This window comes from Macaca mulatta, chromosome 3 (assembly GCF_049350105.2).
Source record: "Macaca mulatta isolate MMU2019108-1 chromosome 3, T2T-MMU8v2.0, whole genome shotgun sequence".
NCBI lineage: Eukaryota > Metazoa > Chordata > Mammalia > Primates > Cercopithecidae > Macaca > Macaca mulatta.
This window is the reverse complement of record NC_133408.1, coordinates 48242554-48265314: the sequence shown is the minus strand read 5'-3', so window position 1 is coordinate 48265314 and position 22761 is coordinate 48242554. Positions and strand designations below refer to the sequence as shown.

Sequence of the window (22761 nt, the reverse complement as noted above, 5' to 3'; positions counted from 1 at the left end):
CTGGGGGTAGCCAGGCCTCTCTCTTCTTCTTTACTATGCCCTCCCCTGGGCCAATACCCGTGGGGTCTTTGCCCACCCTAGACATGCAGCTGGGCTTATGAGGAGGCTCAAATGGGGATATGACAGCCTCAGCCTGGGACCAATAGGAGGCTGTTGGGAGCAGGTTTGGGATCTGGAGAAGGCGTCCTGGGCCTGGCTTCTGGGTTCCTGTGGCAGGAGTCTTGGGAGTCCCAGAAGAAAGAAGAGATAGGGGAGGGAGAGATCAAGGTCACGATCTCCAAGACGCCCACAGGTGTCAAGGGGTTTTAGGTGAGCCTACCTCTGCACAAATCAGGATCATGAGCTGTTTTGGTTTCATTCATAATCTTGGCCTTTACAATCTCTACCAGGTTTTCAAACAGTTCTTCATACTCTAAAGTGTAGTCTGCCTCCAGGATGACATCATTCTTGACCACGATGCTACCGTTGCTGGAAGTGGGAATTGTTTCATCAGTTACCCGTGTCACCACCCAGCCAGCAAGTGGAGACCAAGCACCCAGAGGGGTAATGGGAGATGAAGCAGCCATGTGCCCCACAGGTGAGAAAGAATACAGAGTCTTCCCCCCAGCAGCTGACTACCCAGACAGAGGGACGAGAGCAAAACGATTCAAGATCTCAAATATATCAGTGATCACAATAAATGCCAATGAGTGAAATTCATCTCTCGCAAAATAGAGGCTCTTGGATGAACAGGTGGAGAAATTTGAATCCCTGTGTCCTGTTGATGTGAAAGTAAAATAGTGCAGCTGCTATGGAAAACGGTATGGAGTTCCTCAAAAAATGTAAAATAGAATTAATGCATGATCCAGCAATTCTACTTCTGGGTATATATACAAAATAACTGAAAGCAGGTCTTGAATTTGTATTTGTACCCTCGTGTTTTCAGTAGCATTATTTACCATAGCCAAAATGTGGAAGCAAACCAAGGGTCCACCAACAGACAAATGGAGAAACAAAATGTGGTCTATTGTGGAATATTATTTAGCCTTAAAAAGGAAGAACAGGGCAGGAAGTGAGGTGGCTCATGCCTATCATCCCAGCACTTTGGCAGGCCAAGGTAGGAGGATTGCTTGAGGCCAGGAGTTCAAGACCAGCCTGGGCAACATGGTGAGACACCATCTCTACAAAAGATACAGAAATTAGCCAGCCAAGGTGGTGCACACTTGTAGTCCCGGCTACTTAGGAGGCTGTGGCAGGAGGATTGCTGGAGCCCAGGAGTTTGAGGCTGCGGTGAGCTATGATTGCACCACTGCACTTCTGGCAACAGAGCAAGACCCCATATTTTAAAATTTTAAAAATAAAGAAAGAAAAAGAAAGGTAAGTTTATAACCTAGAAGTTACTTCTTCAATAGCCAATGATGCAACTGAGGGGAGAGGTCTTGAGACAAGGCAAGTCACCTGTCACTGTCATTTTGAAAGATAAGTCAGTAGTAGGACTCAGGAGGACTTGAACAAAAAAAATCCTGAGCCAAAATGGAGAGAAAGACCAGGGTGCCAATGCTGAGCCAGGGGCAAGGTTGGGGCACCGGGACCCTCTCTTCCCTGCTGCAAGGACACGGCACTCTTGAGGCACCCTTCCCACTCCTCTGTTTGCCTCTTTCCACTCTCCACTGGGGGCTCTGGCTAGATCTTAAATGTTGCTGCTTTCCAGCTTCATTCCTGGGAGACCCTCGTTTTGTGCTATGACCCTCCCTCACCCCCGACCTGGGCCATCTCATCCCACTCCCAGGACTTCCAGCGACATCCATCTGGGGATACCAATGCCCGTGTCTCTCATAAGACCCTTTAGAGGCTGGGCATGGTGGCTCACGCTTGTATTTCAGCACTTTGGGAGGCCAAGGCGGGAGGATCACTTGAACCCAGGAGTTTGAGACCAGCCTGGGCAACATAGCAAGACCCCATCTCTGCAAAAATTACAAACATTAGGTCAGGGGCGTGGCTTACACCTGTAATCCCAGTACTTTGGGAGGCCAAGGCGGGCAGATGCCTTGAGGTCAGGAGTTCAAGACCAGCCTGGCCAACATGGTGAAACTGTGTGTCTACTAAAAATACAAAATTTAGCCAGGTGTGGTGACATGTGCCTGTAGTCCCAGCTACTTGGGAAGCTAAGGCAGGATAATCACTTGAACCTGCAAGAAGGAGGCTGCAGTGAGCCGACATTGCACCACTGCACTCCAGCCCGGGAGACAGAGCAAGACTCTGTCTCAGAAAAAGCAAAACAAAAAAATTACAAAAATTAGCCAAGCATGATGGCACAGGCCTGTAGTCCCAGCTACTCAAGAGGCCGAGATGGGAGGATTGCTTGAACCTGAGAGGTTGAGCCTACAATGAGCCGTGATTATGCCACTGCATTCCAGCCTGGGCAAGAGAGCAAGACCCTGCCCCTCGATCCCCCCAAAATAAGACTCTTTAGGGCATATTCCACTGCTGTATCATGCAACTACTCCATGTGGCTGGGCCCTGGGCACTTGAAAGTTGACATGGTGCACACCAAACTCATTACCTCCTTCCCCCATTCTACCTCTCATGACATTCCTTGACCCAGCACAGGGCACCCCACACCTCCAGCAGCCCAGAAATCTGCCCTCATTCCTCATTCTTCTCTCCCTCCTCTCCCACAGCAAATTCCATGGTCTGCTGATCCTGCCTCCCAAAGACCTTTCACACTGGACCCATTTGCTCCTATACTGTCACCTATCTGGTGTAGGCCACCATCATCTCCAGTACAGACTTCTGCTTATGCAGTCTCCATCCTACAGCCAGACTGAGCTGTCTACTCTGCAGACTAGACACTATCCCCATGGGCCTACACTGCTGATGCCGAAAGTCTGACTAACTTGGCATGAGCCATCTTTCCAACCTCCTGCCCAGTTACTGCTCCTTTGCTCTTAAGCACCCAGCTGTTCCGAGCGTCTTTAGGTTCCTGGAATCTGCCCTCCTCTCTCTCCTGTCTGGGCTCCTTCTCACTGATTCCCGCTGCTGCAACTGCCTCTCCTTCCCTTCCCCCTCTCTGGATCATTCCTCCTCATGCTTCAAGCCTCAGTTTTGCTGTTACTTTTTTTTTTTTTTTTTTAGAGATGGGGTCTCGCTATGTTGCCCAGGCTAGTCTCTAATTCCTGGCCTGAAGTGATCCTCCCGCCTTGGCCTCGCAAAGCATTGAGATTGCATGCATGAGCCACCACGCCCAGCCTGTTGCCAGTTTTCCCAGAAAGAATTCCCTCTGCCTCACCAAGGTTTGCTTTTGGGACCTCTCCCAGGGCACCCTGTGTGCCCCTCACTGTAACTCTAACAGACTGCACAACCACTTTTCCATCTGTGTTCTGCCACTCTGAGCTCCAGGAAAACGGGACTGCTGTGTTCCCAGCACCCAGCAGGGGGTTGGCTTTCAACAAATGTAGGTTGACTGGATGAATGAATGAAGAACGAATGGTCTCACAGCCGCCCCCCGCACTTACCTAGCGGCTGCAGTCCTCTCTGACCCAACCAGGTATTGACATTCTAGCCATTCATGATAGGAGGAGGCAGGAAAGCAAGGACAAGGAGGATTTCCCCACATCTATAAATCTGCCCCCCAGTATACTCACAGCAATCTCCGAATGTTCACCCCTCTATACTGTGGAAGATCGTCGCCCGTCAAAACGACATCCATCTGAAAGAAACAAGGCAGTGAAGGTCACACAGAGCTACAGCGTGAAGACTCTCCTGTTCCCCGTCTCGAGGCAGCCCTAGGCACCCTTCCGTGGAGCCCACGTAAGATCCCATGGGAAGAACCACCACCCCAGGAAGCTCCCTCTGCCATAATGTGGGTCATGTGGGGCTGAAGGCTGGAAACTCTCAGAGGACCTCCTTTCAAGACTTAGGGAGACTGGTGGGGAGGGGGCTCATGAGCAGAACTCAGATCACTAAGTCAGGGTGCACTCCCCAATTTCCTCTCATGTGGGACATCACCCTGGGGTGTCTGGGTGTGCCCTGGTCTTACCCGATTCTTGAAGAGGTTAGTGAAGTTCTGGTATTCCTGGGAGGATGAGTCATTCATCTGTTCTGTGAAATTTCTGTAAGTCACTTTCACTGTCATACCTAAAGTGGCATTGAGTTTTTCCGGGGTTTCTGTGGGAAAAGGCCATGGTATGCGTGAGACAGCGACCTCCCAATAATGTCCTCAAGTATTGATACAGTCTCTGCCTGTGGGTGTCTTGCAGGTGAAGGAAACTTAAGAGGAAGTGGGGGTCACTGAGACTTCTGTTGCCTGTCTCCCAAAACCCTTAGGAGCCAGTGGCCAGGAGGGGAAGGGACAGTACTAAGTACAGAAGCCCTCTGATGAGAGGGACAGGTGAGCTAATGGAAAGGGCCCTGGGCCAAGTGCTGTGGCTCACACCTGTAATCCCAGTGCACTGGGGAGATGGGAAGACCTGCCTGGGCAACAAAGTGAGACCCTGTCTCCACAAAAGTAAAAATATTAGCCAGGCTTGGTGGTGCACACCTGTAGTCCCAGCTACTCAAGAGGCTGAGGCTGGAGGATAACTTGAGCCCAGGAGTTCAAGGCTGCAGTGAACTATGATCTGCACCTCTGCATTCCAGCCTGGGCCACAGAGTGAGACCCTATCTCAAAAGAAAGGGGGATTCCTAAAACTAAAAATAGAGCTACCATACAATTCAGCAATCCCACTGCTGGGTATATATCCAAAAGAAAGGAAATCAGTACATCGAAGAGATCTCTGCACTCCCATGTTTGTTGCTGTTCACAATAGCCAAGACTTAGAAACAACCCGAGTGTCCATCAACAGATGAATGTATAGAGAAGACCTGGTACATATACACAATGGAGTACTATTCAGCCATTAAAAAGAATGAGATCCTGTCAATTGCAACAACATGGATGAAGCTGGAGGTCATTGTTAAGTGAAATAAGCCAGGCACAGAAAGACAAACATTGCATGTTCTCACTTATTGGTGGAATCTAAAAGTCCAAACAACTGAACTCATGGAGGCAGAGTGGAAGGATGGTTACCAGAGGCTGGGAAGGGTAGTGGAGTGGCGGTGAGATGGAGGTGGGCATGGTTAATGGGTACAAAAAATGCATAGTTAGAAAGAATGAGTAAGACCTGGTATTTAACACAACAGCGTGACTATAGTCAATAAGAATTTAATTGTACATTTAAAAATAACTAAAATAGCTGGGTACGATGGCTCATGCCTGTAATCCCAGCACTTTAGGAGGCCGAGGCAGGCAGATCACCTAAGATCGGGAGTTCCAGACCAGCCTGGCCAATATGGTGAAACTCCGTCTCTATTAAAAATACAAAAATTAGCCGGGCATGGTGGCCCATGCCTGTAATCTCAACTACTCAGGATGCTGAGGCAGGAGAACTGCCTGAATCCAGGAGGTGGAGGTTGCAGTGAGCCAAGATCGTGCCATCACACTCCAGCCTGGGAGACAGAGCGAGACTCTTTCTCAAAAAATAAAATAAAATAACGAAAATAGCACAATTGGATTGTTTGTGACATAAAGATTAAATGCTTGAGGGAATGGGCACCCCATTTTCCATGCTGTGATTGTTACACGTTGCATTCCTGTAACAAGACATCTCATGTATGCTCCATAAATATATACATCTACTATGTATCCCCAAAAATTAAAAATTAAAAAAAAATTGACCACCCCATTTTTCTACCTTCTACTTTTGTCCCTGAAGGCAGAGGTAGAAGGTTCATGCTCTCCCTACAGTGTTGCTGGGAAGAGTCACACCTCCTCCACCTGCAAGTGAGGCAGTGGTTGATCCAACACTGCCATGCTGTTTTCAGGGGTCAAAGGCCCTGCAAAGAGCTGCAGGTCTCAGAAAAGGTCATTACCTACAGGGAAGGATTCCAGAGGGGACAAGCACTGGTAACCAACGTAGCCTTGGGGACAGACGCATTGTTTTCCATTCCAGATTTGTCCTTCCTGGCATGACCCTGTGTAGAAAGAGAATCCACAGCAGTCACCATGGGAGCCCAAAGGGCAAAAACACGCACTCCCATTCCAGGTCCAGTCATTCAGCATCACACTGGAGAGGAGGATGGTGCCAGATGACCATGCAGCGACGAGGACACCTCTGCTTACTATCTCCCTGGGAGATAGTAAGAAAGTGAGGAGGAACAGCAGACAGTAAGGAAACAAAAGATACAAGAGGTCCAGCTCTGAAAAAAGCACTCATGTATGAAAAGAGGACAACTCTACCCCTGGGATCACCTGAAACAGCAAGGAGCAAGAATAGGAAATGTGAAACAGAACCACAGGAGACCAAAGAAGATGCAGATTCTCATGACGACAGAGAGAAGGCGGGCGGGCGCGGTGGCTCACGCCTGTAATCCCAGCACTTTGGGAGCCTGAGGTGGGTGGATCACATGAGGTCAGGAGTTTGCAGCTAGCCTGGTCAACATGGTAAAAACTCGTCTGTACTAAAAATATAAAAATTAGCTCGGTGTGGTGGTGGGCACCTGTAATCTAAGCCACTCGGGAGGATGAGGCGGGAGAATCGCTTGAACCCAGGAGGCAGAGGTTGCAGTGAGCCAAGATCGTGCCATTGCACTCCACCCTGGGCAACAGAGCAAGACTCTGTCTCAAAAAAAAAAAAAAAAAAAAAAAAAAAAGGAAACACAGAGAAGGGGTTCATAGAAGGATGCAAAAACAAACAAACAAACAACAAAACAACAACCCCACCCTGGAGTCATAGAGGAAGGAGAGATTGTCATCATAGATGTGTGGGGACCAGTGAATGGCACATGAACACTGGAAGTGGTATCAAACCCAGAAACTGGATAGTCAGTAGACCAAAGTAAAGTGGAAGATAGAGGAAAAGAACCAAGAGTTTGTAATGGATGAAGAAGACTCATGGACAGGCCTGGAGAAGAAGCTAAATGTGGATGGAATTGAAAGAGCAGTACCTGGCACTGTTTGCAGGCTTTCAGTAGACACAATTGTAAAAGGGAAGCTTGGACTGGTGTAGAAGGTGGTAGATTCCACAGTGAGGCCTGATGTGCTGGAACTGGCAGGAAAGAGGGTTGTGTAAGTAGTGGATGGGCTCATGTAGAAAGTTGTAGATTCTTCAACGAGAGCTGAGGTTGTGGAGTGGGGAGGTAAGGGTGTTGTTCCAGTTGCGTCTGAGCTGCTATGGAAGGCTGTTGATTCCTCACCGAGGTCGGTGGTTGTGAGGGTGGCAGGTAACACTATTTCGGTGAAGCGTGGGCTGCCAGGGAAAGCTGTAGATTGTTCACCATGAATGGAGGTTGTGGTGCTGCCAGGAGACACTGTGTTTTCAGTTGAGCCTGGGCTGCTGTAGATGGTGGTAGATTCCTCACTGAGGCCTGGCGTGGTGGTGCTGGCCGGAGACACTGTTGAGTGAGTTGAGCCCGGTTGGCTATGGGATGTGGTGGATTCTTCACTGACGCCTAGGTTTGTCACGCTGGCAGGTGAGAGTGTTGTGGTCGGTGATCTGGGGCTACTGTGGAAGGTGGTAGATGTCTCTCTGAGGCCTGTTGTTGTGGTACTGCCAGGTAACATTGTTATTTCAGCTGCGCCTGGACTGATGGGTGAGATTGTAGATTCTCCACGACCTGAGGCTGTGGAATGGGTGGGTGAGGGTTTTGTTCCAGTTGCATCTGGGCTGCTGTGCACAACTGTTGATTCCTCACTACGGCCCAAGCTTGTGGAGCTGACAGAAAAGTGGGTTGTTGGAGTTGAGCTCGGGCTGCTATGGTAGGATGTAGATACATCAACATAGGTTGATGTGGTAGTAGGAGGTGCAGGCGTAGTGTCATTTGAGCTTGACCATCTCGCGAGGGTGGTAGCTTCCCCCTGCCGGGTTGTAGAGCCGACAGGGGACAGTGTTGTGTGTGGTGAGCCAGTCCTGCTGTAGACGGGCGTAGATGCTTCAACGAGGCCTGAGGTTGTGGTGCTGTCAGGGAAGAGTGTGGTGTGAGTGAAGCCTGGGCTGCTTTGGAAGGTTTTGGATTCTTGACCAAGAGATGATGCTGTGGTACTGCCAGGGGACAGTGTTGTGTCAGTTGAGCCTGGGCTGCTGTGGGAAGTTGTAGATTCCTGACTGAAGCCTGGTATGGTGGTGCTGTCAGGGAACGCCGTTGTGTGCGTTGACCCTGGTCGGCTGAGGGAGGTGGTGGATTCTTGACTGACACCTGAGCTTCTCGTGCTGCCGGGTGAGAGTGTTGTGTCTGGTGATCTGGGGCTACTGTGGAAAGTGGTCGATTTCTCACTGAGGCCTGGTGTTGTGGTACTGTCGGGTAATATTGTTGTTTCCACTGAGCCTGCACTGATGGGTGAGGTTGTAGATTCTCCAACAAGAGCTGAGACCGTGGAGCGGCTGGGTAAGAATGTGGTTTCCATTGTGTCTGGGCTGCTGTGGGATGCTGTTGATTCCTTACTATGGCCTGAGGTTGTGGAGCTGTCAGGGAAGTGTGTTGTTGCAGTTGAGCCGGGGCTGCTGACGGCGGTAGTAGACTCTTCAACAAGGGTAATTGTGGTGCTGGGAGGTGAAGGTGCTGTGTGAGTTGAGCCTGGGTGGGTTTGGAAGGTGGTAAATTCTCCCTGAAGGCCTGGGCTTGTGGAGCTGGCAGGGGACAGTGTTGTGTGTCGTGAGCCAGTGCTGCTGTGGATGGGTGTAGAGGCTTCTTCGAGGCCTGAGGTTGTGGTGTTTTCAGGTGAGACTGTGGTTTCAGTGGAGCCTGGGCTGCTGGGGAAGGTTGTAAAATCTTGATCAAGGGATGAGGCTGTGGTACTGCCAGGGGACAGTGCTGTGTCTGTTGAACTTTGGCTGCTGTGGGAAGTTGTAGGTTCCTGACTGAGGCCTGACATGGTGGTGCTGTCGGGAAAGGCTGTTGTGTGCTTTGAGCCTGGTTGACTAAGGGATGTGCTGGATTCTTCACTGACGCCTGAGCTTGTTGTGGTTGCAGGTGAGAGTGTTGCATCTGGTGATCTGGGGCTAGTGTAGAAGGTGGTAGATTTCTCACTGAGGCTTGGTGATGTGGTAATGCCAGGTAAAGTTGTTGTTGTATCAGTTGAGGTTGGACTCATGGGTGAGGTTGTAGATTGTCCAACAAGGCCTGAGGTTGTGGAGCGGGCAGGTGGGAGGGTTGTTGCACTTGAGCCTGAGGTGTTGGGGAAGGTTGTTGGTTCCTCACCGAGGTCTGTGGTTGTGAGGGTGGCAGGTAACACTGTTTGGGTGGAGACAAGGCTGCCGGGGAGGGCTGTAGATTGCTCAGTGAGTCCCAAGGTGGTGGTGTCCTCAGTGAACAGTGTTGTGTGAGTTGAGGCTGGCAGGCTATGGAAGGTTGTGGATTCTTCCCCACGAATTGAGGTCGTGCTGCTGCCAGGGGACACTGTGTTTTCAGTTGAGCCTGGGCTGCTGTAGATGGTGGTAGATTCCTCACTGAGGCCTGGCGTGGTGGTGCTGGCCGGAGACACTGTTGAGTGAGTTGAGCCCGGTTGGCTATGGGATGTGGTGGATTCTTCACTGACGCCTAGGTTTGTCACGCTGGCAGGTGAGAGTGTTGTGGTCGGTGATCTGGGGCTACTGTGGAAGGTGGTAGATGTCTCTCTGAGGCCTGTTGTTGTGGTACTGCCAGGTAACATTGTTATTTCAGCTGCGCCTGGACTGATGGGTGAGATTGTAGATTCTCCACGACCTGAGGCTGTGGAATGGGTGGGTGAGGGTTTTGTTCCAGTTGCATCTGGGCTGCTGTGGACTACTGTTGATTCCTCACTACGGCCCAAGCTTGTGGAGCTGACAGAAAAGTGGGTTGTTGGAGTTGAGCTCGGGCTGCTATGGTAGGATGTAGATACATCAACATAGGTTGATGTGGTAGTAGGAGGTGCAGGCGTAGTGTCATTTGAGCTTGACCATCTCGCGAGGGTGGTAGCTTCCCCCTGCCGGGTTGTAGAGCCGACAGGGGACAGTGTTGTGTGTGGTGAGCCAGTCCTGCTGTAGACGGGCGTAGATGCTTCAACGAGGCCTGAGGTTGTGGTGCTGTCAGGGAAGAGTGTGGTGTGAGTGAAGCCTGGGCTGCTTTGGAAGGTTTTGGATTCTTGACCAAGAGATGATGCTGTGGTACTGCCAGGGGACAGTGTTGTGTCAGTTGAGCCTGGGCTGCTGTGGGAAGTTGTAGATTCCTGACTGAAGCCTGGTATGGTGGTGCTGTCAGGGAACGCCGTTGTGTGCGTTGACCCTGGTCGGCTGAGGGAGGTGGTGGATTCTTGACTGACACCTGAGCTTCTCGTGCTCCCAGGTGAGAGTGTTGTGTCTGGTGATCTGGGGCTACTGTGGAAAGTGGTCGATTTCTCACTGAGGCCTGGTGTTGTGGTACTGTCGGGTAATATTGTTGTTTCCACTGAGCCTGAACTGATGGGTGAGGTTGTAGATTCTCCAACAAGAGCTGAGACCGTGGAGCGGCTGGGTAAGAATGTGGTTTCCATTGTGTCTGGGCTGCTGTGGGATGCTGTTGATTCCTTACTATGGCCTGAGGTTGTGGAGCTGTCAGGGAAGTGTGTTGTTGCAGTTGAGCCGGGGCTGCTGACGGCGGTAGTAGACTCTTCAACAAGGGTAATTGTGGTGCTGGGAGGTGAAGGTGCTGTGTGAGTTGAGCCTGGGTGGGTTTGGAAGGTGGTAAATTCTCCCTGAAGGCCTGGGCTTGTGGAGCTGGCAGGGGACAGTGTTGTGTGTCGTGAGCCAGTGCTGCTGTGGATGGGTGTAGAGGCTTCTTCGAGGCCTGAGGTTGTGGTGTTTTCAGTTGAGACTGTGGTTTCAGTGGAGCCTGGGCTGCTGGGGAAGGTTGTAAAATCTTGATCAAGGGATGAGGCTGTGGTACTGCCAGGGGACAGTGCTGTGTCTGTTGAACTTTGGCTGCTGTGGGAAGTTGTAGGTTCCTGACTGAGGCCTGACATGGTGGTGCTGTCGGGAAAGGCTGTTGTGTGCTTTGAGCCTGGTTGACTAAGGGATGTGCTGGATTCTTCACTGACGCCTGAGCTTGTTGTGGTTGCAGGTGAGAGTGTTGCATCTGGTGATCTGGGGCTAGTGTAGAAGGTGGTAGATTTCTCACTGAGGCTTGGTGATGTGGTAATGCCAGGTAAAGTTGTTGTTGTATCAGTTGAGGTTGGACTCATGGGTGAGGTTGTAGATTGTCCAACAAGGCCTGAGGTTGTGGAGCGGGCAGGTGGGAGGGTTGTTGCACTTGAGCCTGAGGTGTTGGGGAAGGTTGTTGGTTCCTCACCGAGGTCTGTGGTTGTGAGGGTGGCAGGTAACACTGTTTGGGTGGAGACAAGGCTGCCGGGGAGGGCTGTAGATTGCTCAGTGAGTCCCAAGGTGGTGGTGTTCTCAGTGAACAGTGTTGTGTGAGTTGAGGCTGGCAGGCTATGGAAAGTTGTGGATTCTTCCCCACGAATTGAGGTCGTGCTGCTGCCAGGGGACACTGTGTTTTCAGTTGAGCCTGGGCTGCTGTAGATGGTGGTAGATTCCTCACTGAGGCCTGGCGTGGTGGTGCTGGCCGGAGACACTGTTGAGTGAGTTGAGCCCGGTTGGCTATGGGATGTGGTGGATTCTTCACTGACGCCTAGGTTTGTCACGCTGGCAGGTGAGAGTGTTGTGGTCGGTGATCTGGGGCTACTGTGGAAGGTGGTAGATGTCTCTCTGAGGCCTGTTGTTGTGGTACTGCCAGGTAACATTGTTATTTCAGCTGCGCCTGGACTGATGGGTGAGATTGTAGATTCTCCACGACCTGAGGCTGTGGAATGGGTGGGTGAGGGTTTTGTTCCAGTTGCATCTGGGCTGCTGTGGACTACTGTTGATTCCTCACTACGGCCCAAGCTTGTGGAGCTGACAGAAAAGTGGGTTGTTGGAGTTGAGCTCGGGCTGCTATGGTAGGATGTAGATACATCAACATAGGTTGATGTGGTAGTAGGAGGTGCAGGCGTAGTGTCATTTGAGCTTGACCATCTCGCGAGGGTGGTAGCTTCCCCCTGCCGGGTTGTAGAGCCGACAGGGGACAGTGTTGTGTGTGGTGAGCCAGTCCTGCTGTAGACGGGCGTAGATGCTTCAACGAGGCCTGAGGTTGTGGTGCTGTCAGGGAAGAGTGTGGTGTGAGTGAAGCCTGGGCTGCTTTGGAAGGTTTTGGATTCTTGACCAAGAGATGATGCTGTGGTACTGCCAGGGGACAGTGTTGTGTCAGTTGAGCCTGGGCTGCTGTGGGAAGTTGTAGATTCCTGACTGAAGCCTGGTATGGTGGTGCTGTCAGGGAACGCCGTTGTGTGCGTTGACCCTGGTCGGCTGAGGGAGGTGGTGGATTCTTGACTGACACCTGAGCTTCTCGTGTTGCCAGGTGAGAGTGTTGTGTCTGGTGATCTGGGGCTACTGTGGAAAGTGGTCGATTTCTCACTGAGGCCTGGTGTTGTGGTACTGTCGGGTAATATTGTTGTTTCCACTGAGCCTGAACTCATGGGTGAGGTTGTAGATTCTCCAACAAGAGCTGAGACCGTGGAGTGGGTGGGTAAGAATGTGGTTGCGTCTGGGCTGCTGTGGGATGCTGTTGATTCCTCACTATAGCCTGAGGTTGTGGAGCTGTTAAGGAAGTGTGTTGTTGCACTTGAGCCCGTGCTGCTGTCATCGATAGTAGATTCTTCAGCAAGGGTAGTTGTGGTGCTAGGAGGTGAAGGTGCTGTGTGAATTGATCCTGGGTGGGTTTGGAAGGTGGTAAATTCTCCCTGAAGGCCTGGGCTTGTGGAGCTGGCAGGGGACAGTGTTGTGTGTCGTGAGCCAGTGCTGCTGTGGATGGGTGTAGAGGCTTCTTCGAGGCCTGAGGTTGTGGTGTTTTCAGGTGAGACTGTGGTTTCAGTGGAGCCTGGGCTGCTGGGGAAGGTTGTAAAATCTTGATCAAGGGATGAGGCTGTGGTACTGCCAGGGGACAGTGCTGTGTCTGTTGAACCTTGGCTGCTGTGGGAAGTTGTAGGTTCCTGACTGAGGCCTGACATGGTGGTGCTGTCGGGAAAGGCTGTTGTGTGCTTTGAGCCTGGTTGACTAAGGGATGTGCTGGGTTCTTCACTGACGCCTGAGCTTGTTGTGGTTGCAGGTGAGAGTGTTGCATCTGGTGATCTGGGGCTAGTGTAGAAGGTGGTAGATTTCTCACTGAGGCTTGGTGATGTGGTAATGCCAGGTAAAGTTGTTGTTGTATCAGTTGAGGTTGGACTCATGGGTGAGGTTGTAGATTGTCCAACAAGGCCTGAGGTTGTGGAGCGGGCAGGTGGGAGGGTTGTTGCACTTGAGCCTGAGGTGTTGGGGAAGGTTGTTGGTTCCTCACCGAGGTCTGTGGTTGTGAGGGTGGCAGGTAACACTGTTTGGGTGGAGACAAGGCTGCCGGGGAGGGCTGTAGATTGCTCAGTGAGTCCCAAGGTGGTGGTGTCCTCAGTGAACAGTGTTGTGTGAGTTGAGGCTGGCAGGCTATGGAAGGTTGTGGATTCTTCCCCACGAATTGAGGTCGTGCTGCTGCCAGGGGACACTGTGTTTTCAGTTGAGCCTGGGCTGCTGTAGATGGTGGTAGATTCCTCACTGAGGCCTGGCGTGGTGGTGCTGGCCGGAGACACTGTTGAGTGAGTTGAGCCCGGTTGGCTATGGGATGTGGTGGATTCTTCACTGACGCCTAGGTTTGTCACGCTGGCAGGTGAGAGTGTTGTGGTCGGTGATCTGGGGCTACTGTGGAAGGTGGTAGATGTCTCTCTGAGGCCTGTTGTTGTGGTACTGCCAGGTAACATTGTTATTTCAGCTGCGCCTGGACTGATGGGTGAGATTGCAGATTCTCCACGACCTGAGGCTGTGGAATGGGTGGGTGAGGGTTTTGTTCCAGTTGCATCTGGGCTGCTGTGGACTACTGTTGATTCCTCACTACGGCCCAAGCTTGTGGAGCTGACAGAAAAGTGGGTTGTTGGAGTTGAGCTCGGGCTGCTATGGTAGGATGTAGATACATCAACATAGGTTGATGTGGTAGTAGGAGGTGCAGGCGTAGTGTCATTTGAGCTTGACCATCTCGCGAGGGTGGTAGCTTCCCCCTGCCGGGTTGTAGAGCCGACAGGGGACAGTGTTGTGTGTGGTGAGCCAGTCCTGCTGTAGACGGGCGTAGATGCTTCAACGAGGCCTGAGGTTGTGGTGCTGTCAGGGAAGAGTGTGGTGTGAGTGAAGCCTGGGCTGCTTTGGAAGGTTTTGGATTCTTGACCAAGAGATGATGCTGTGGTACTGCCAGGGGACAGTGTTGTGTCAGTTGAGCCTGGGCTGCTGTGGGAAGTTGTAGATTCCTGACTGAAGCCTGGTATGGTGGTGCTGTCAGGGAACGCCGTTGTGTGCGTTGACCCTGGTCGGCTGAGGGAGGTGGTGGATTCTTGACTGACACCTGAGCTTCTCGTGCTCCCAGGTGAGAGTGTTGTGTCTGGTGATCTGGGGCTACTGTGGAAAGTGGTCGATTTCTCACTGAGGCCTGGTGTTGTGGTACTGTTGGGTAATATTGTCGTTTCCACTGAGCCTGAACTGATGGGTGAGGTTGTAGATTCTCCAACAATAGCTGAGACCGTGGAGCGGGTAGGTAAGAATGTGGTTTCCATTGTGTCTGGGCTGCTGTGGGATGCTGTTGATTCCTTACTATGGCCTGAGGTTGTGGAGCTGTCAGGGAAGTGTGTTGTTGCAGTTGAGCCCGGGCTGCTGTCGGCGGTAGTAGATTCTTCAACAAGGGTAGGTGTGGTGCTGGGAGGTGAAGGTGCTGTGTGAATTGATCCTGGGGGGGTTTGGAAGGTAGTAAATTCTCCCTGAGGGCCTGGGCTTGTGGAGCTGACAGGGGACAGTGTTGTGTGTCGTGATCCAGTGGTGCTGTGGATGGGAGTGGATGCTTCATCAAGGCCTGAGGTTGTAGTGTTTTTAGGTGAGACTGTGGTTTCAGTCGAGCGTGGGCTGCTGTGGAAGGTTGTGGATTCTTGACCAAGGGATGATGCTGTGGTCCTGCTGGGGAACAGTGTTGTGTCAGTTGAGCCTGGGCTGCTGTAGGAAGTTGTAGATTCCTGACTGAAGCCTCGTATGGTAGTGCTGTCAGAGAACGCCGTTGTGTGTGTTGACCCTGGTCGGCTGAGGGAGGTGGTGGATTCTTGACTGACACCTGAGCTTTTCGTGCTGGCAGGTAAGCGTGTTGTGTCTGGTGATCTGGGGCTACTGTGGAAAGTGGTCGATTTCTCACTGAGGCCTGGTGTTGTGGTACTGTCGGGTAATATTGTTGTTTCCACTGAGCCTGAACTCATGGGTGAGGTTGTAGATTCTCCAACAAGAACTGAGACTGTGGTGCGCGTGGGTAAGAATGTGTTTTGCATTGTGTCTGGGCTGCTGTGGGATGCTGTTGATTCCTCACTATGGCCTGAGGTTGTGGAGCTGTCAGGGTAGTGTGTTGTTGCAGTTGAGCCCGGGCTGCTGTCGGCGTTAGTAGATTCTTCAAGAAGGGTAGTTGTGGTGCTAGGAGGTGAAGGTGCTGTGTGAGTTGAGCCTGGATGGGTCTGGAAGGTGGTAAATTCTCCCTGAACGTCTCCCTGAGGGCTTGTGGAGCTGGCAGGGGACAGTGTTGTGTGTCGTGAGCCAGTGCTGCTGTGGATGGGTGTAGATGCTTCGTTGAGGCCTGAGGTTGTGGTGTTTTCATGTGAGACTGTGGTTTCAGTGGAGCCTGGGCTGCTGTGGAAAGTTGTTAAATCTTGATCAAGGGATGACGTTGTGGTACTGCCAGGGGACAGTGCTGTGTCTGTTGAACTTTGACTGCTGTGGGAAGTTGTAGGTTCCTGACTGAGGCCTGGTATGGTGGTGCTGTCAGGGAACGCTTTTGTGTGCTTTGAGCCTGGTTGACTAAGGGATGTGCTGGATTCTTCACTGACGCCTGAGCTTGTTGTGGTTGCAGGTGAGAGTGTTGCATCTGGTGATCTGGGGCTAGCGTAGAAGGTGGTAGATTTCTCACTGAGGCTTGGTGATGTGGTAATGCCAGGTAAAGTTGTTGTATCAGTTGAGGTTGGACTCATGGGTGAGGTTGTAGATTGTCCAACAAGGGCTGAGGTTGTAGAGCGGGCAGGTGAGAGTGTTGTTCCACTTGAGCTTGAGCTCCTGGGGAAGGTTCTTGGTTCCTCACTGAGGTCTGTGATTGTGAGAGTGGCAGGTAACACCGTTTGCGTGGAGACAAGGCTGCCGGGGATTGCTGTGGATTCCTGAGTAAGTCCCAAGGTGGTGGTGACCTCAGTGAACAGTGTTGTGTGAGTTGAGGCTAGCCGGTTGTGGAAGGTTGTGGATTCTTCTCCACTAATTGAGGTTGTGCTGCTGTCAGGGGACACTGTGGTTTCAGTTGAGCCTGGGCTGCTGTAGATGGTGGTAGATTCCTCACTGAGGCCTGGTGTGGTGGTGCTGGCCGGTGACACTGTTGAGTGAGTTGAGCCCGGTTGGCTATGGGAGGTGGTGGATTCTTCACCGATGCCTAGGCTTGTCATGCTGGCAGGTGAGAATGTTGTGGTCAGTGATCTGGGGCTACTGTGTAAGGTGGTAGATGTCTCACTGTGGCCTGTTGTTGTGGTACTGCCAGGTAACATTTTTATTTCAGTTGTGCCTGAACTGATTGGTGAGATTGTAGATTCTCCACGACCTGAGGCTGTGGAATGGGTGGGTGAGGGTGTTGTTCCAGTTGCATCTGGGCTGTTGTGGACTATTGTTGATTCCTCACTTTGGCCCAAGCTTGTGGAGCTGAGAGAAAAGTGAGTTGTTGTCGTTGAGCTCGGGCTGCTTTGGTAGGCTGTAGATACATTAACAAATGTTGATGTGGTAGAAGGCGGTGCAGGTGTAGTGTCATTTGAGCCTGACCAGCTGGCAAGTGTGGTAGCTCCCCCCTGATGGGTTGTAGACCTGACAGAGGACAGTGTTGTGTGTGTTGAGCCAGTCCTGCTGTGGACAGGTGTAGATGCTTCAACGAGGCCTGAGGTTGTGGTGTTGTCAGGAAAAAGTGTGGTGTGAGTGGAGCCTGGGCTGCTGTGGAAGATTGTGGATTCTTGACCAAGGGATGATGCTGTGGTACTGCCAGGGAACAATGTTGTGTTTCTTGAGCCTGGGCTGCTGTGGGAAATTGTAGATTCCTGACTGAGGCCTAGTATGGTGGTGCTTTCAGGGAACACCGTTGTGTGCATTGACCCTGGTTGGCTGAGGGAGGTGGTGGATTCTTCACTGACACCTGAGCTTCTCCTACTGCCAGGTGAGAGTGTTGTGTTTGATGATCTGGGGCTACTGTGGAAAGTGGTCGATGTCTCACTGAGGCCTACTATTGTGTTACTGCTGGGTAACATTGTTGTTTCCACTGAGCCTGAACTGATGGGTGAGGTTGTAGATTCTCCAACAAGAACTGAGACCGTGGAGCGGGTGGGTAAGAATGTGGTTTCCATTGCATCTGGGCTGTTGTGGGATGCTGTTGATTCCTCACTATGGCCTGAGGTTGTGAAGCTGTCAGGGAAGTGTGTTGTTGCAGTTGAGCCCGGGCTGCTGTTGGCGGTAGTAGATTCTTCAACAAGTGTAGTTGTGGTGCTAGGAGGTGAAGGTGCTGTGTGAGTTGAACCTGGGTGGTTCTGGAAGGTGGTAGATTCTCCCTGAAGGCCTCCCTGAGGGCTTGTGGAGCTGGCAGGGGACAGTGTTGTGTGTCGTGAGCCAGTGCTTCTGTGGATGGGTGTAGATGCTTCATCGAGGCCTGAGGTTGTGGTGTTTTCAGTTGAGACTGTGGTTTCAGTGGAGCCTGGGCTGCTGGGGAAGGTTGTAAAATCTTGATCAAGGGATGAGGCTGTGGTACTGCCAGGGGACAGTGCTGTGTCTGTTGAACTTTGGCTGCTGTGGGAAGTTGTAGGTTCCTGACTGAGGCCTGACATGGTGGTGCTGTCGGGGAAGGCTGTTGTGTGCTTTAAGCCTGGTTGACTAAGGGATGTGCTGGATTCTTCACTGACGCCTGAGCTTGTTGTGGTTGCAGGTGAGAGTGTTGCATCTGGTGACCTGAGGCTAGCGTAGAAGGTGGTAGATTTCTCACTGAGGCTTGGTGATGTGGTAATGCCAGATAAAGTTGTTGTTGTATCAGTTGAGGTTGGACTCATGGGTGAGATTGTAGATTGTCCAACAAGGCCTGAGGTTGTGGAGCGGGCAGGTGGGAGGGTTGTTGCACTTGAGCCTGAGGTGCTGAGGAAGGTTGTTGTTTCCTCACCGAGGTCTGTGGTTGTGAGGGTGGCAGGTAACACTGTTTGGGTGGAGACAAGGCTGCCGGGGAAGGCTGTAGATTTCGCAGTGTGTCCCAAGGTGGTGGTGACCTCAGTGAACAGTGTTGCGTGAGTTGAGGCTGGCAGGCTGTGGAAGGTTGTGGATTCTTCCCCACGAATTGAGGTCATGCTGCTGCGAGGGGACACTGTGGTTTCAGTTGAGCCTGGGCTACTGTAGATGGTGGTAGATTCCTCACTGAGGCCTGGCATGGTGGTGCTGGCCGGAGACACTGTTGAGTGAGTTGAGCCCGGTTGGCTATGGGAGGTGGTGGATTCTTCACTGACGCCTAGGCTTGTCATGCTGGTATGTGAGAGTGTTGTGGTCGGTGATCTGGGGCTACTGTGGAAGGTGGTAGATGTCTCACTGAGGCCTGTTGTTGTGGTACTGCCAGGTAATGTTGTTATTTCAGCTGCGACTGGACTGATCGGTGAGATTGTAGATTCTCCACGACCTGAGGCTGTGGAGTGGGCAGGTGAGGGTGTTGTTCCAGTTGCATCTGGGCTGCTGTGGACTATTGTTGATTCCTCACTACGGCCCAAGCTTGTGGAGCCTCGAGAAAAGTGGATTGTTGGAGTTGAGCTCGGGCTGCTTTGGTAGGATGTAGATACATCAACAAAGGCTGATGTGGTAGTAGGAGGTGTAGGCGTAGTGTCATTTGAGCTTGACCAGCTCATGAGGGTGGTAGGTTCCCCCTGATGGGTTGTAGATCGGACAGAGGACAGTGTTTTGTATGGTGAACCAGTGCTGCTGTGGACGGGTGTAGATGCTTCAAGGAGGCCTGAGGTTGTGGAGTTGTCAGGGAAGAGTGTGGTATGAGTGGAGCCTGGGCTGCTGTGGAAGGTTGTGGATTCTTGACCAAGGGATGATGCTGTGGTCCTGCCAGGGAACAGTGTTGTGTCTGTTGAGCCTGGGCTGCTGTGGGAAGTTGTCGATTTCTGACTGTGGCCTGGTATGGTGGTGCTGTCAGGGAACGCCGTTGTGTGCGTTGACCCTGGTCGGCTGAGGGAGGTGGTGGATTCTTCACTGACAGCTGAGCTTGTCGTGCTGGCAGGTGAGAGTGTTGTGTCTGGTGATCTGGGGCTACTGTGGAAAGTGGTCGTTTTGTCCCTGAGGCCTGGTGGTGTGGTACTGCTGGGTAACATTGTTGTTTCCACTGAGCCTGAACTGATGGGTGAGGTTGTAGATTCTCCAAGCAGAGCTGAGACCGTGGAGCGGTTGGGTAAGAATGTGGTTTCCATTGCGTCTGGGCTGCTGTGGGATGCTGTTGATTCCTCACTATGGCCTGAGGTTGTGGAGCTGTCAGGGAAGTGTTTTGTTGCAGGAGAGCCCAGGTTACTGTGGTAACTTGAAGATTCTTTAACAAGGGCAGATGTGGTTCTAGGAGGTGATGGTGTGTGAGTTGTGCTACTGTAGGAAGTTGTTGATTCTTCACTGCGTCCTGAGGTTGTAGTGCTTTCAGGGAAGAATGTTGTCTCCGTTGAGCCTGGGCTGCTGTGGGAAGTTGTTGATTTTTCACTGAGGCCTGATGTTGTGGTGCTGGCCAGTAACAGCGTTGTGTGCACTGAGTCTGGCATGCTGGGGATGGTTGTAGGCTTCTCACTGAGCCCTGAAGTTGTAGCACTGGCAGGTAACAGTGTTGTGTGCATTGAGCCTGGTCGTCTGTGGGATGTGGTGAGTTCTTCCCTGATGCCTGAGCTTGTCTTGCTGGCAGGGGAAAGTGTTGTGTCTGCTGCTCTGGGGCTACCGTAGATGGTGGTAGGTTTCTTACTGAGGCCTGGTGTTGTGGTACTGCCACTTAACATTGCTGTTTCCGTTGAGCCTGAACTGATGGGTGATACTGTGTATTCTCCAAGAACTGAGGTTGTGGAGCGGGTAGGTAAGAGTGTTGTTCCAGTTCCATCTGCACTGCTGTGGACTTTTGTTGATTCCTCACCATGGTCCAAGGTTTTTGAGCTGGCAGAAAATTGTGTTGTTGTAATTGAGGTCTGTCTGCTGTGGTAGGTTGTAGATACTTCAACAGGGGCTGATGTGGTGCTAGGATGTGAAGGTGTTGTGTCATTTGAGTTTGGCCAGCTCTGGAAAGTTCCAGATTCTTCCTGAAGGCCAGCGCTTGTGGAACTGGCAGGGGACAGTGTTGTGTGTGTTGAGCCAGTGCTGTTGTGGACGTGTTTAGATGTTTCAGTGATGCCTGAGCTTGTGGTGCTGTGAGGGAAGAGTGTTGTGTGACTGGAGCCTTGGCTGCTGTGGAAGGTTGTATATTTCGAGCCCTCTGAGATGGTGGCAGAGACAATGGGTTTTACAGTAGTAAATTTGGTTGATATCCCATAGCCACTAAAAGTGGTAAAAGAGTCACTTGAACTGGGTGTGGATGCAGAACTTGTATTATCTTCAATACTAGTGCTTTCTGTTGAGCCTGTGAGTTGAGAGAAACCAGAGAAAGTGCTATGATTTATGACTGTCTCCTACAGTAGCCCCAGATCACCAGACAGATGTGGTGCTAGTCAACTCTGACACATCCAGGCTGAAAGATACCTGGTCACCTCGTGATATTGAAGCTCAAGTCCCTCTTTCAGGGGCATAGGAAGGGTCGAGTAAACCTGTAGATTTGAAGAAATCTCACTGGTGGTGTAGACTAGCAGTCCCCAACCTTTTTGGCACCAGGAACCGATTTCATGGAAGACAATTTTTCCAAGGACTGGGACTGGGGGCTGTTGGGGGATGGTTCCAGGATGATTCAAGCACATTACATTTACCATTAGATTCTCATAAGGAGGGTGCATGCACAGTTCACAATAGGGTTAGAGCTCAGCTTTGCTGGCCCGTTGCTCACTTCTTGCTGTGAATCCTAGTTCCTAACAGGCCACGGACCTGTTCTGGCCTGGGGCCAGGGGGTTGGGGACCCCTCGTGTAGACCCTTGTGTCTTCTGTGGAATATAACCGTTTGGCTAGTGGGCAAGGTGTCACTAGATAATTTTCTGAGTCTTGACTGTAATTTGTAACTTGAATTTTTAGGGCCAGGTGCGGTGGCTTATGCCTGTAATCCCAACACTTTGGGAGGCCAAGACGGGTGGATCACTTGCGGTCAGGAGTTCGAGACCAGTTTGGCCAACAGAGTGAAATCCCATCTCTACTAAAAATACAAAAAAACTTGCCAGGTGTGGTGGTGCACACCTGTTATCCCAGCTACTTGGGAGGCTAGGGCACGAGAATCACTTGAACCCAGGAGGTGGAGGTTGCAGTGAGCTGAGATCATGACACTGCACTCCAGCCTGGTGACAGAGTGAGACATCGTCTCAAAAAAAAAGAAGAAGAAGAAGGAACTTGAATTGTTAGTAGTGTGGCTCTGGGTTTTGACATCTGTATAGTGGTGGAGAACTGTACTTATATGCCTCTGTCCAGTATTACCTGCTGTTTCCACCCTAGCCACACTGGGACATGTTCATCTATCAAGGTGCTCAGGCATCAACTCCAGCAGAAGGTTGTACTCCCACAAATGCCCCCACACACATTCCTTCTGTACCTCACATTCTGCGTTTTGGAGACCTTATATTGTCTGGCTTGCACATTGTACTTGTCCATTTTCACACTGCTGATAAAAACATACCCAAGGCCAGGTGTGGTGGTTCATGCCTGTAATCCTAGCACTTTGGGAGGCCGAGGTGGCAGATCACTTGAGGTCAGGAGTTCGAAACAAGCCTAGGCATCATTGTGAAACCCAGTCTCTACTAAAAGTACAAAAATTAGCCAGGTGTTGTGGCAGCCACCTGTAATCCCAGCTACTTGGGAGGCTGAGGCAGGAGAATCACTTGAACCTGGGAGGCAGAGGGTGCAGTGAGCTGAGATCGCACCACTGCTGTCCAGCCTGGGTGACAGAGCGAGACTCTGTCTCAAAAAACAGAAGAGGAAGAGGAAGAAGAAAGAAGAAGAAGAGGAAGAAGAAGGAGGAGGAGGAGGAAAGGAGGAAGGAGAGGAGGAGGAGGAAGAGAAGGAAGAAGAGTAGGAGGAGGAGGAGGAAGAGAAAGACATACCAGAGACTGGGTAATTTATACAGAACAAATGGTTTAATGAACTCACAGTTCCACATGGCTGGGGAGGCCTCACAATCATGGTGGAAGGTGAAAGGCACATCTTACATGGCAGCAGGCAAGAGAGAGGATGAGAGTCAAGTGAAGGGGGTTTCCCCTGATAAAACCATCAGATCTCGTGAGACTTACTTATTCATTACCACACGAACAGTATGAGGGAACCTGCCCCCATGATTCAAGTGTCTCCCACTGGGTCCTTCCCACAACACATGGGAATTATGGGAGCTAAAATTCAAGATGAGATTTGGGTGGGGACACAGCCAAACCATACCACACATGATCTGACAAGTCTCTCTTCCTCATCCTTGACATCT

The 22761-nt window shown here is 51.4% G+C and overlaps 1 protein-coding gene across 1 annotated transcript in view; it reads right to left on the bottom strand.

The window, feature by feature from the left end:
• MUC12 (mucin 12, cell surface associated) overlaps nucleotides 1-22761 on the bottom strand; it is a 47516-nt gene that overhangs the window by 5464 nt on the left and 19291 nt on the right. The window contains exons 2-6 of the mRNA XM_077996422.1: nucleotides 6964-20775; nucleotides 5890-5991; nucleotides 4019-4146; nucleotides 3624-3688; nucleotides 320-468 (exon numbers count right to left, since the gene is read on the bottom strand). Of these exons, the coding sequence (XP_077852548.1) occupies nucleotides 320-468; nucleotides 3624-3688; nucleotides 4019-4146; nucleotides 5890-5991; nucleotides 6964-20775 (14256 nt within the window). The remainder of the gene's footprint in view (nucleotides 1-319; nucleotides 469-3623; nucleotides 3689-4018; nucleotides 4147-5889; nucleotides 5992-6963; nucleotides 20776-22761) is intronic.